Source organism: Mustelus asterias, chromosome 11 (assembly GCF_964213995.1).
Source record: "Mustelus asterias chromosome 11, sMusAst1.hap1.1, whole genome shotgun sequence".
Classification (NCBI taxonomy): domain Eukaryota; kingdom Metazoa; phylum Chordata; class Chondrichthyes; order Carcharhiniformes; family Triakidae; genus Mustelus; species Mustelus asterias.
The window spans coordinates 24,296,725-24,311,651 of NC_135811.1; the positions used below are offsets into that span (position 1 = coordinate 24,296,725).

General features: G+C 43.7%; 1 protein-coding gene across 2 annotated transcripts in view; it reads left to right on the forward strand.

Moving 5' to 3' along the window:
• The window catches only part of afap1l2 (actin filament associated protein 1-like 2), a 241,770-nt gene that overhangs the window by 152,924 nt on the left and 73,919 nt on the right, over positions 1–14,927 (forward strand). For both annotated transcript variants that reach the window (XR_013498974.1, XM_078223255.1), the window contains exon 4: positions 1,012–1,106. Coding sequence is in view for 1 of the 2 variants with exons in the window: in XM_078223255.1 (XP_078079381.1) it covers positions 1,012–1,106 (95 nt within the window). In the remaining variant the exon portion in view is untranslated. The remainder of the gene's footprint in view (positions 1–1,011; positions 1,107–14,927) is intronic.

Below are 14,927 nucleotides of genomic sequence, written 5' to 3' on the forward strand. Positions count from 1 at the left end.
CCAAGGCAAGAAGGGTCACAGATGTAACTATTACATTATCAGGCCTCGATAATGTCGCCAGGATACGATTGCAGCTTTCGCTCAGCAGTTTGAACAGGAAGGGGCAGTCAGTATCCCCCCCCCGCCAAGGCTAAAGGCCAGCGGATTCCCATGGGTCAGCAGATGTTTGGGGAGGCCACAGTTACACTCTCAACTCTCTTGGCCCCCAAAAAGTGCTATAAAATGCCACCAGCTCCCATCTTCCTTTCTGAATGTCCTGAGCCTTGTGAGACCCAGCCAGCAACAGTTAAATACAAATTAGGCTCCCAATTGTACTGTGTGAGCCTGATTTAACGTAGTGCCATGTATTGAAACTTGCTAGTGTGAAACCAGCAATGGGTTGCTGTGCAGAAAGTTAGGATATAGTTCCGTGTTTTTTGGGTTTAGTCCCAAAAACCCTAGTCTCCTTCGCCACTGTCACGGGGGGAGTTAACATCGAGGCTAAGAAACTGGAATGACAAACAGGAAGCTTTGAGACATTTTGATAGAGGACATAGCCTTTCTTTATAATCCTGTCATTATAATTCTGTATTCTAGTCACTGCTTTGGCTCTATCCCAGGTCACAGCATGATACTTTCTGCGCTGTATCCAACTTGACCAGATTCAGCCTTCCTAGAGTTAGCTCAGTGAGCGGAATAGTTTGCGTGTCACCTCAAATCTTTGAAAGAACCTTTTAATCATGTCAATGTGTTGTTGAATTTCTGGAACTCTTCTCCACTTAAAAAAAACTCTTCTCTCACTTTGCATCTATTGATTGCTTTCATTTTCCATCTGTATAAGCTCATCCAAAGGTGAACTCGCTTCAAAACTATGAACTACTTGGTTCTACTGGAAGTGCAGGTTTCAGATTGTCAAAGCAGAATTACGTTGCTTTCTCTCCTCACCAGATTTGCCTGATGAATCATTTCTACATAAATCTCGGAAATGCTCGCAGTAAATTTTACAGTTGACATCTTTGCTTGTTTCCCCAGGCTTGGATCACGGCGATATTCCCAATGGAATAGAATTTAGAAAGATCACCCCTGCACCCCAGAAGAGCTTGCCTCAGCTCCCACCCACAAAAATTGTAAGTTTGAAAGTTACGTTCTTGTGATTTTTTTCCTTTTCCTTTCTGGAGCTTGCTCAGGTGGCATGTTGCTAATTAACCATCCAATTATTGCCTGATCTGTCACATTTACCTCGTCAAAGTGCAAAGTCTGGAGAGTTCTAAAGAGCTTCCTGGGAGGAAAGGTGCATTGCCTCAGTAACTTCCTTAGACTACACTCAGCTATCCTGTGTCCAAAGTAACAGTGTGACTGGGATGTTCAGCATTTATCCAAGCAATGCATCTTCGATCCAATGCTGCAGATACGACTGGTTACTTCATCTCACAATGCCTCATTTTGTTTTGTTTTTCAAAGCCACAAACTCAGTTTCCACAGCAGTTTGCTGTTACAGCTGCTCCAACCGCAAACCTTTCCCAGATGTTGATGAGCTGCCCATCCTGTTAATGTTGGGAGAGTAAAGGTCTTGAATATGATGCTGTGACGGAAGACAAACATGTCATTATATATTGATAGACATTTTTAAGAGGGAGACTGATTTGACAGGTAGCCTGATGTGGGTGTTTTATTTTTGCAGTTGGATTAAATATCTTACAGAGAGTGAAATAAACCCGCAGTGACAGCCAAAACCATCACAACTGATATGAACAAAGGGAACTTATTCAGTCTTTCATTGGAATAGATGGAATTGCTTCTACATGTTGGAGCATGTTACTAATGACATGTTTCTGTGAGCAGAAGCAATACGATAAGCAGAACAGGAACGCCTCCTTGAGGTGCCACTTAAGAAATTTACTTGCACTTACTGACAAATTCTTCTCATCCAGTTATAGTTTGAAGTCAACGCAATCAGAATGAGTTATATTATTCTGGCAAGTAGCAATCCCTTACATACCCCCTGCTGTAAGAATGAGTGTGGCGATTCAATTGGGTTCGGTCCAGGTGTTTGACTTGACTCAAAATAATGCCATTTACCTACTTCGATTAACTTTTGGTAAAGCAATAGTTTTTTTAAAAATTCATTTGTAGGGCGGTACGATGGCACAGTGGTTAACACTGCTGCCTCACAGCGCCATGGACCTGGTTTCGATTCCCGGCTTGGGTCACTGTATGGAGTTTGCAGGTTCTCCCCGTGTCTGCGTGGGTTTCTGCCAGGTGCTCCGGTTTCCTCCCACAGTCCGAAAGACGTGCTGGTTAGGTGCATTGACCCGAACAAGGGCCAGAGTGTGATGGCTTGGGAAATTTCACAGTAACTTCATTGCAGTGTTAATGTAAGCCTTACTTGTGACTAATAAATAAATAAACTTTAACCTGGATGTCACTGGCTGGCCAGCATTTATTGCCCATCCCTAGTAGCCCTTGTTCAGAGGGCAGTTGAGAGTCAACCACACTGCTGTGGCTCTGGGATCATATTTAGGCCAGACCAGGTAAGAATGGCAGATTTCCTTCCCTAAGCGATGTTAGTGAACAAGATGGGTTTTTCCGACAATGGTTTCACGGTCATCAGTAGATTCTTAATTTCAGATTTTTTAAAATTGAATTCAAATCCCACCATCTGCTGTGGTGGGACTCGAACCCGGGTCCCCAGAACATTAGCTGAGTTTCTGGATTAGCAGTTGAGCAATAATACCACTTGGCCATCGCTAAGCTGTGTGTGGTGAATATACGTCACATTGCAGGCTGAGAGAAAAACCTCTGACCGAGTATCACATCATCAGGTTTAGTTGGAATATTCAGGCTGCGTAGATTTGTTTGGGCAATTTATTTATTGAATAGATGAGCTGCTAAATTCTTTATGGTATTGGTTTGGAAGGGTTTTGGAATCTGAATTAACATCCACATTTCCTGGATTTATCTCTACCACTGGGATATGTATCCTAAGAGTTCTGCTCAGTAACACTTTCCAGCCCAGTGCTGCTGTTTGCATTCACTGTTTAAACAATTCAAAGAGGGATAGCAAATGAACAAAAGAAAAAGAATGCCAATTGATTTTCAAAAAACTGCTCCTAATGATAATACTCCCTTGTTATTAATTGCTGAAGGTTGAGAATACAACTGTGTGATTGTGCTTTCTTATGGTCAGTGCTGGAAAACTTCCTCACCAGTGACTCAGTACTTCAGCGCACTGCACTTTTGTTTAATTCGCTTCAATTGAACTTATTCACAAAAAAACTATTCTTTGAACTGTAACCTACAGGAAATGAATCCCACCAAGGAACAAGTACCCCATTCATTTGGGAAGGAGCTAATTGGTTGGGTGGGAAAAGAGCTCCCGCAAAGGGTTACACACTGGAGATCACTGTCAGTACGCAATCAGGTGGCAGGGTCTGGTAAAGACTCCTTTATTCTGTAGTTGTGCCAGGGAGTGGCCATATTTGCAAACTACAATCTGCCCAGCAGTGTGAGTGAGTCTTTCTCAGCCTGTTTAAGTTAAATTAGATTAGTAAGATCAGATCCAGACCATCTTTAATTATTTCAGATGATAGTTACCCCAACTGGTGATTTCACAACTCGACCAGTTCAGCTGTAGGTCATCATACATCATCAGCTCCTTAAAGGTACAATTCATGTCCATTCTCAAGAATAAATCTCTGATTGAAATAGCTATCTGCTCGCTGGTCTGTTTACACAGTTTTGTTTTAATATGTTGTTTTGTTCCGAGAGGCAATCCCTAAAGATCCTCCCCCCCTCCCCCCCCCCCCCGCCCCCCCCCCCCCCCCGTACCACGCCTTCCCACTCCCTCTTCCTGTGGCGACTCCTCTTCTCTTCTGTTTCCCTTCACTGCTCCCACTTGTCCTTCAGCCCAACAGCAGAGGAACCAGGCCAACCAAAAATGGAACAAAACTGCTTGGCAGGCAAACAAAAACAGCCCCAGCACAAAATTGTCAGTCGAATTCACAATAGAACTGTGGTATATAGAAAAGATTCAGTCAAAAAGAAGGCCCAGAGGTTAACTGGCGGTCAAAGGGGGCAAACCAGCAACTCACTTGTATGGAGTGGATTTAAGTTGTGTTGCTGCATGGACTTTGCTACTCGCCATAATTTGCGAGGTGCATCAGTCAATGAGACAGACCAACTTCACAAGCGAATCTTACTACAAGCGTAGGAGTTATATATAAATATTATGACAAGGCAATTAAATCCTTTTGGCACAGGCTGTTGACATCAACATTTCCAAATAAACCATAAGGTGGCGGCGTATCACGCAAGAATACAGTGGGCCAGATTTTGCTGAAAGTATCACAGGGTCTGAATGATGTTTTCCATTATTAATGAGCAAATTAGCCAACAGCTCGTGACAAGGAAGAGATACTCCAGGATTCACAAATCGCCACAAATGACTGACCAATTTGCACCGCTCCTCTGTTAAACAACAATTCACAATTTACTGTCCAGGATTTTCATGACATTTCCACATTTGCTATTAATTGCCCATTAAGCCTGCAACGAAAATGATTAATAGTTTAAAAACCCATTTTACAGTGTGATTAATGGCTACCAATCAATCCTCTTATCCAGAAAGTGAATAATTAAGTGTGGAGTGTCATTCCTTCAGGTATTCAATTGCTTTCTGAGATTTTAAATTGTCAAATCTTGAAGTTTTTTACTTTACTTTCCTTTCTGTTTTTTTTCCTTCACGAACTTAAATCTTTCTGACCTCACCACCTCCCCCCCTCCCGCATTTCACAGTCAACTTCCTGTATTTGATTTCACTCACTTCAATTCTAGTTCATTCCCAGTCCTTCCTCTGTTTATTTCTAAATCTTTTAACTTCATTAAGGAAATACACTGTTCGTCCCATCACCAAGGCGCTAGGTACCCTACTGTCCTCACTGTACCTTTACCAGCAACTTTGTGGACAAAAGAATGTTAATGTTAATACTTGGGGTACACTATGAGATCTCCCATCGCAGCAAAGCCTGACCCACTATAAGTTACTTTTAATACACATTTGGCTCCGGGTGACGTAAGAGTTGACCTGGTGTAGCTCACCCTATGTGAAGTGTTATTCTTGACAGGATAATCATTATCGGAAAGTCGAGGTCTTTTGTTGCCCTAATTTCCTGGGCATTGACTCATGGCCACACAATGAGGAAGTAAATGAGTAGAAAAGTAATGCAAATATACAAACATTCAAATTAGGAGCAGGAGTAAACCACTCTGCCCCTTGAGCCTGCTCTGCCATTCCACAAGATCATGGCCAATCTGATTGTAACTTCAACCCCACCTTCCTACCTACCCTGATAACCTTTCACCCCCTGTGTTAATCAATAATCTATCAAGCTCTGCCTTAAAAATATTCAAAGATTCTGCTTCCAGCAGTTTTTGAGAAAGAGTTCCAAAGACTCGCAGCCCTCTGAGAGAAAAAAAAATCTCCTCATCTGTTTTAATTGAGTGACCCCTTATTTTTAAACAGTGACCTCCTAGTTCTAGATTCCCCCACAAGAATAAATATTGGATGGGATTTTGCGGTCGGAAATTCCCCCCCCCCAGGGGTCAATGGAGATTTCCATTGTCGGATCCTCGTCTGGGTTGATTCTGTGGCGGGCGAGGTGGTAGAATTCTGGCCATTATCTCCACATCCACCTTGTCAATACCCCTCAGGATCATAAGTGTTTCAATCAAGTCATATCTTACTCTTCTAAACTCCAGTGAATACAAGCCTAATTTGTCCAATCTTTCCTCATGAGACAACCCAGCATTGCAGTTATTCGTCTAGGAAACTTTCTCTGAACTGCTTCTAATGCATTTACATCTTTCCTTAAATAAGGAGACCAATACCCATATGCAGTACTCCAGATGTGGTCTCACCAATACCCTCTACAACTGAAGCATTACCTCCTTACTTTTGTAATCAATTCTATTCACAATAAAGGATAACATTCTATTCATTTTGCTGATGGGCGGCACGGTAGCACAGTGGTCAGCACTGCTGCTTCACAGCTCCAGGGTCCCGGGTTCGATTCCCGGCTCGGGTCACTGTCTGTGTGGAGTTTGCACATTCTCCTCGTGTCTGCGTGGGTTTCCTCCGGGTGCTCCGGTTTCCTCCCACAGTCCAAAGATGTGCGGGTTAGGTTGATTGGCCAGGTTAAAAATTGCCCCTTAGAGTCCTGAGATGCGTAGGTTAGAGGGATTAGTGGGTAAAATATGTGGGGGTAGGGCCTGGGTGGGATTGTGGTCGGTGCAGACTCGATGGGCCGAATGGCCTCCTTCTGCACTGTAGGTTTTCTATGATTTCTATGACTTGTTGGACCTGCATACTAACTTTTAGTAATTTGTGCACTCAGACATCTGGATCCCCCTGAGTCTCAAGAGTTCTGAAATCTTTCCCCATTTAGATAATTATTTTATTTTCTATTCTTCCTGCCAAAATGCACCATTTCACATTTTCCCACATTATACTCCATTTGCCAAATCTAACCTTTCTATGTTCCTTTGTAGCCTCCTTACATCTTCTTCACAATTTACTGTCCTATCTAGCTTTGTGCTCTCAGCAAATTTCACAACCATACCTTTGGTCCTTTCATATGTAAATTGTGTAAATCTGAGGCACTGGTCCCTGCGGCAAACCCCTCCTGCCAATCAGAAAACAACATTTTTAGGTTAACCCTTTGTTTCTTGTTTGCAACCTAAGCTTCTATCCGTACTAATGTTACCACCTGAACTTTTATTTTCTGCAGTAAACTTTGATGTGGGACTTTATCAAATGCCTTCTGGAAATCAAAGTATATCTATTGATTCCTCTTTACCTATAACACATGAAACTCCTTCAAAGAATCATAGAAACCCTATAGTACTGAAGGAGGCCATTCAGCCCATCAAGTATATACAGACTCTCTGACATCTTACCCAGGCCCTCTCCCCTGCCCTATCCCTGTAACCCCACATGTTTCCTATAGCTAATCCATCTAACCTACACATCTTGGGACACAAACAGGCAATTTATCATGGCCAATCCATTGAACCTGCACAGCTTTGGATTTTGGGAGGAAACTGGAGCACCCGGTGGAAACCCACGCAGACATGAGGAGAACATGCAAACTCCACAGTCTCCCAAGGCCGGAATTGAACCTGGGTCCCTGGCAGTGTGAGGCAGCAGTGCTAACCACTGTGCCAACAAGAATGCCAATAAACTGGTTAAATATGATTTTTTTTTCACAAGCCGTGTTGATACTGCCTGATTGGCTTGATTTTTTTTCTATGTGCTCTGCTATAACATCTGGAATAATGGCATCTAACATTTTCCTTATGACAGGTGTTAGGCTAACTAGCCTATAATTTCCTGTTTTCTGCCTCCCTTTTTGAATGAAGGAGTTACATTTGCCATTTCCCAATCTAATGGAACCTTTCCTGAATCTACATAATTTTGGAAAATTAAGGCCAACACATCAACTATTTCCCGAGCCACTTCTTTCAAGGCCCTAGGATGACGTCCACCAGGATCCAGGGATTTATCAGCCTGCAGTCCCAACAATTTCCTCAATACCACTTCCCTGGTGATTTTGATTTTTCTGAGTTCATAGAATCATGGAATCCTACAGTGCAGAGGGAGGTAATTCGGCCCATCGAGTCTGCACCGACTACAATCCCAACCAGGCCCTATTCCCATAACCCCACAGATTTACCCTGCTAATCCCCTGACACAGGGTCAATTTAGCATGGCCAATCAACCTAACCTGCACATATTTGGACTGCGGGAGGAAACAGGAGCACCCAGAAAAACCCATGCAGATATGGGGAGAACGTGCAGACTCCACACAGACAGTGACCCGAGGTCAGAATCGAACCTGGGTCCCTGGTGCTGTGAGGCAGCAGTGCTAACACTGTGCCACCGTGCCACCCCTGAGTAACTCTCACCCTCCCTGATGTCTCGCAGCCTTTGCAGGTCAGCTTCCAACTCAGTGACTCTGAGCCAAAGCTGCTTAAGTTGCAAACACTTACTGCAGCTGTGCTTGCCCTGGATCACACTGGTATCCAGGAGTTCCCACATGCCACAGCTGTAACCTGTCCTGCCATACCTTTGTGCTCTAACTAATTACTTAATTAGTTTATTCCAGTATTTATTGAACTCATCACAAATTATTGTACTATTTTAAACCTTCAGAATAAAATAGAAGCATAGCGAATAGAAGCAGGAGTAGGTCATTTGGCCCTCCAAGACTGCTCCACCGTTCAAAACGATCATTGCTGATCTTCTATCTCAAACCATACTCCCGCACTCTTCCCATACCCTTTGACATTTTTAGAGTCTAGAAATCTATTTTCTTCTTAAATATCATAGATCTTAGAAATCATAGAAACCCTACAGTACAGAAAGAGGCCATTCGGCCCGTCGAGTCTGCACCGACCACAACCCCACCCAGGCCCTACCCCCATATCCCTACATATTTACCCACTAATCCCTCTAACCTACGCATCTCAGGACACTAAGGGCGATTTTTTTTTTTAGCATAGCCAATCAACCTAACCCGCACATCTTTGGACTGTGGGAGGAAACCGGAGCACCCGGAGGAAACCCACGCAGACACGAGGAGAATGTGCAAACTCCACACAGACAGTGACCCAAACCGGGAATCGAACCCAGGTCCCTGGAGCTGTGATGTAGCAGTGTTAACCAGTGTGCTACCACGCCGCCCTTGACTCTTCACATGTTCTCTTAGTTCCAAGTGGCCTTCCCTGTATCTTGAGACTGTGACTCCTTCTTGCTTCCCCTCGCCAGAGGAAACAATGTCCCTGCATCCAGCCTGTTCACCCTGTCAGAATTTTATACTTTTCAATTAGATCCCCTCTCATTATTTTAAACTCCAGTGAATACAGGCCCAGTCAACCCAATCTCTCCTCCTACTACAATCATACCATCCCGGGAATCAGTCTGATGGAAAGTATATTCTTTCTGAAATAAGGAGACCAAAAATGCATGCAATGCTCCAGGTGTGGTCTCACCAAGGCCCTGTACAGTGGCAGTAAGACATCTGTGCTCCTGCACTCAAGTCCCCTTGCGGTGAAGGCCAACGTACCATTTGCCTTCCTAACTGCTTGCTGGACCCTGCATCCTTGCTTTCAGTAACAGGTGCACTAGGACACCAGGCCCTTTGTACATCAACATTTCCCAATCTATCACCGTTTCTGTTTCCCCATCCAAAGTGGATAACTTCAGATTTATCCAGATTACACTGCGTTGATCATATATTTGCCCACTCACTCAACTTATCTAAATCACCTTGAAGCCTTGGCCTTGACCACTTACCAGATACTCACCAAACAGCTTGCTTCTTCACCTGTGGTAGAGCAAGAACCAATTCCTTCAGGGCTTAAACGTCAGAAAAGACAGAAGAGTACCCCCATTTCCTTCTCACCGATTACCCTCTGCTCTCCAAACTCTCTCACTTTGTTGAGATCGCACTCCAGTTGTTCCTCAGTGTTAAGAAAAGCCAGAGTATGTATAGACACCACTACGTAGACAACAGCTAATGCAATTTACCCATGATATGCAGTGGGTGGTAAAACCAAAATGGTGAGTGACCAACATTTATTTATGTATTTTTTTAAAGTAATTTTTTACTCCATCCTTAGAAGTTACAAAGCCAATGCTCAAAGTGGACGGGGAACTCAAATCCATTCCTTGCTTGCTCCAAAAAACAAATTCAAAATCCAATCGAATCCAATTCAAGGTACTCTCAAGAAAGAGACAAAGAAAATCCAAGCTGACAAGATGAGGCATTAGACCCCCATCTTGGGCTTGACCTGAGACTTGGGGCATGATTTTACAGCCTCACTCGTCCCGAAACTGTGAAATCCCGCCCGAGATCAATGGACCTTTCCATGGTCCGCCCCTTGCCCACTCCGATTCCTGTGGCGGGCAGGAAGGTAAATTTCCAGCCTTTATCTTAGCTAAAAGGCCGAGAAGCCAAACTTTATCAGAAAAGTAGGAAATCTAACTTCGCAACTGCCTCTCCTGATGGTTAGCATTCATAATCTGAGCATTAGTCTCATATCTAACAAGGTACAAATGAGTGACTGAAGCTGTTTAAAGGATCTGACATTGGTTGAAATCAGATTACAGGGTAAGTACTTATTGAACTGCCTGGCACGCTTAATCTGTTCTATTGAAGCCTTTGTAATTGACTCCAATAATAATAGCAGACGGATAAGGCAATTTGCCTAATAGAGGCGGCTGCTTTTGGCAATGTGGACAATGTAAATGGTTGGGGACCATAATAAGCTTTAATCAGTTTGAGCAAGGAGGAAAATTCATATCCCTATCAATCTGATCCCAATTTCTTTGCAAAGTGAACCAGCCCGAGAATAAAAATAGAAATTCTTGTCTTTGTGCCATTTTGTGCTATTTCTATTGCTTGGAGAGTCTGGTATTTTCAGTGACACAATTGCAAGTGAACCTATACATTTGGTAGAAAGGTCTGCCCTTTACTGAATTGGCTAAGTATTGAATTCGTCATGCTTTAAATATTGCACTTCAAAGCGTGTAAGCAAAACTTTGAAAAATAAATAAAAGTATACTCATAATGGCCATTTTGGTTGAAAATGCTGGGAACACATGAGGCCGTAACATTGCAGGTCACATATCACACAGCACAGGCCATATCAGGAGCTGGAGGAGTTTCAGCTGTATCAAGCAAAACACTGGCGAAGACTGTGGGAAAATGAGCAGCAGTAGTTATCATCTGGAACCAGAGACTGAATTCCCTGGTATTCACGCACATTAAGTAACAAAGCACTATCCTGCAACATCAAATGTATCTTAACCATTTGAGTGCCAGTTTGATGATCATCTTCAAGATATCTTAACAAGGGAATTTTAAAAACTTGACTTATTTAGAAGATAAATTTATGATGAAGCGGGACAAGCTCAAATATTAGAAAGTAGATCATTCTTCCTTCTGTTTCTGATGACTTTCTTGGTTCAATTATCAAAGAAACCCTACAGAGCAGAAGGAGGTCATTCGGCCCATCGAGTCTGCACCGACAACAATTCCACCCCAGGTCCTATCCCTACAGCCCCACACATTTTCCTGCTAATTCCTCTAGCCTACACATCCCAGGACACTCAGGGGCAATTGAGCATAGCCAATCAACCTAACCCGCACATCTTTGGAGTGTGGGAGGAAATCAGAGCACCCGAAGGAAACCCACGCAGACACGGGGAGAACGTGCAAATTCCACACAGATAATGACCCAAGCCAGGAATTGAGCCCGGGTCCCTGGTGCTCTGAGGCAGCACTGCTAACCACTGTGCCACCATGCCGCAATATTAATACAACAATATTGAACACTTCTCATCATTTTATTGCCATATGTTTGTCGAATGGTGAAAAAGTAATGCCGATTGTTGTGCTATTTATCAAACCCTTTCAAATCAGGGACAAAAATCCCTCGATTAGTTATTAACAGTACTCATGGGGATCGTGGATAAGTGGATGCAAATAATTGTGCAACTTGTTGGCAACTGGGTTTTGCTGGTACTACAGATAACAAAATAAATATATAATCTTCCGCCCTGTTTCTGACTGTTCCACTATTTGTCATACTGACTTAGTGCCAGCACATTAACAGAAGGCTGTGTCCCGAGGCAAACCATTAAAAATACTCATCATTGTCTTGTTGTGAGGACCAGAAATGTTAATTCTGTTTCCCTCTCCACAAATGTTGCCTGACCTGTTAATTATTTCCAACATTTTCTGTTTTTATTCCAGATTCCCAGCGTTTGCGGTGTTTTGCTTTTGTATTAAGGTTAAGGATAGAGACACTCAAAATCATGAAGGGAATAATATGGCGAAACCTCTTTCAACTATATCCTCCGTATCTGGGGCGGCACTGTGGCGCAGTGGTTAATACTGCTACCTCACCGTGCCAGGGACCTGGGTTCAATTCTGACGTTGGGTCACTGTCTGTGTGGAGTTTGCACGTTCTCCCTGTGTCTGCGTGAGTTTCCTCCGGGTGTTCTGGTTTCCTCCCACAGTCCAAAGATGTGCAGGCTAAGTGGACTGGCCATGCTTAATTGCCCCTTAGTGTCCAATGATGTGGAGGTTAGGTAGATTAGTGGGGTAAATATATGGGGTTACGGAGATAGGGCAGGAGGATAGGCCTGGGTTAGGTACTCTGTCAGGGAGTCGGTGCAGAGTCAATGGGCTGAATGGCCTCCTCCTGCACTGTAATTATTGTGTGGAGATGCCGGCGTTGGACTGGGGTAAACACAGTAAGAAGTTTAACAACACCAGGTTAAAGTCCAACAGGTTTATTTGGTAGCAAAAGCCACACAAGCTTTCGAGGCTCTGAGCCCCTTCTTCAGGTGAGTGGGAATTCTGTTCACAAACAGAACTTATAAGACACAGACTCAATTTACATGAATAATGGTTGGAATGCGAATACTTACAACTAATCCAGTCTTTAAGAAACAAAACAATGGGAGTGGAGAGAGCATCAAGACAGGCTAAAAAGATGTGTATTGTCTCCAGACAAGACAGCCAGTGAAACTCTGCAGGTCCACGCAACTGTGGGAGTTACAAATAGTGTGACATAAATTCTGATTCTAGGATCGCATGATAAAGACTCAGGAGGAAAAAAGCAGAAATATTTATGTGAAATAGTGTGACATAAACCCAATATCCCGGTTGAGGCCGTCCTTGTGTGTGCGGAACCTGGCTATCAGTTTCTGCTCCGCTCCCATTGCTCTCTCCACTCCCATTGTTTTGTTTCTTAAAGACTGGATTAGTTGTAAGTATTCGCATTCCAACCATTATTCATGTAAATTGAGTCTGTGTCTTATAAGTTCTGTTTGTGAACAGAATTCCCACTCACCTGAAGAAGGGGCTCAGAGCCTCGAAAGCTTGTGTGGCTTTTGCTACCAAATAAACCTGTTGGACTTTAACCTGGTGTTGTTAAACTTCTTACTGTAATTATTGGCCAGGGCTGGGGCTAACTCTCCCGCTCTTCTTCAAAATAGTATCAGGAGAGTTTTACATCCACCTGAGAGAGCAGCCAGGACCTCAGTTTAATGTCTCATCTGAAAAACAGCACCTTCAACAGTGCAGCATTCCCTTAGTACTGCATTGGAGTGTCTGTCTGGATTTTTACGTCAGTCTCTGGAGTGGGAATTGAATCCACAACCTTCTGACTCAGAGGAAAGATTACAATCATTGAACCTGGGCTCAGAGGTTAGATGAAAGGAATTCTTTTCTGGAGTGTCATTGTGATATGGAATGCATGGCCCCAAAGAGTAGAGGAAGCATATTGAATAATCATTTTCAAAAGGTAATTGGATAAATATTTGAAGAGGAGAAAATGGCAGGGTTGTGGAGAAAGAGTGGTGGAGTGGAACTAATTAGAAAGTTCTTGCAAAGAGTTGACACAGCCATGATGGGCTGAATGCTCTCTGTCTGGTTTTGGGGCAGGATTTGCCAAATGACTCCAATTTTAGGCTCAATTACTTGTCAGGATCCTAGAAATGGCCATGGTGGGAGGTCGGTCAAGGTCATCGCAGAGATGCTCAATTAAGGAGCCTCTTCCGAGAAACCCATCCAGTTACGAACAGCGTGTGGACCAGGGAACCAACAGGCCCAATAGGAGGGCCTGCAGAAAACTCCAGCTGGCTGTCTCACCGGGAGAGGTGAACACTGCCAACATTAGTAGGAGAACACAAGATACAAAGCTCATGTGGAAAGTTTTAAAAGTTTAGAATATAAGTCTCCCGACAGCTGCTAAGCCATACGTGTGAAGGGAGAGTCCTAAAAAACGATGGCCTGTACCCATAGCTGTAGCCTGCTTGGGCTATTGGTTCTTGGGGGACTGCGATGCAAGTAGGACTCACTGGTGCCCCCCAGGTCACCTCCAGGGAATAGCCAGGCTATGACCACAGCAGGTTGGGGAGGAGCGTGGGGGTGCAGATGTCTAAAGCAGGAGGATTCCCAAGGTGTTAACAATTTGACTACAAGTGGGGATTTAATTGAGCCTAATTAGCTGTCCATTGCTGCTGGTCTGTTACCTGTACCAGTCAAACTCTACTTGTACCAAGGCCACTCAGAGGCAAAATCGGATCTGGGAGCCATTCCAATATTTGCCTCCATTCCAGCCTCCAACCTCATCCCTGTGGGACCTGGAAAATTCAGCCCATTTCTAAGGAAATGGACATAACTTCTATAAGCTGCAAACCTCTATAATATGTTGCAAACAATATATAATTGCAAACAATCTTCATAAAGGTGAGCTTCATGACTTTGCAATAGCACTAGTGCAGTTTATCACTCTGATTTCGTGGTGAGATCTTATACAAAGCGAGACAAAGGGTAAATTCCCCGACTTCACTCGCAGCTGGGATTCTCCCATCCCGCTGGAGTGAACAGAGATTTGGTTGAGCGCCGAATTCTCTGTCCTCGTTGTCAGCGGTGGCGGGGCGTGAGCAGTCGGAGAATTTTGGCCATAGCTAGGGTTTGATTTTGCTAGCTGCTAGGATCTTTAAATCCTGCCATCTCTGAGCAGGGCTTGCAGTCCATTGCAAGGTGTACTGTTACCTGTCTCAGGTGATACTGACTCACAAAACCATTACTGGCACCACCTGCACCACTGGATAGGTCCCAGAATTGCAGTGTTGCCAATTTTGCTCCAGTTCCTTCTCATCAAACACCACCCCGCCCCCCACCATGCGACAGTCCCCAACTGACGGCAACGTTTTCCGATTACTGCTTACACATTTTTGCATTAAGCCAACAAAATAACCTAATCAACTTGCATTAAATATTTTACGTGATAAACATCCTCTAAGCCAAATGCTTTTGTAATCTGATGTAAAAGAGGAAAGACTTGGGTAAAGGCTTAACATCCCTTCAATC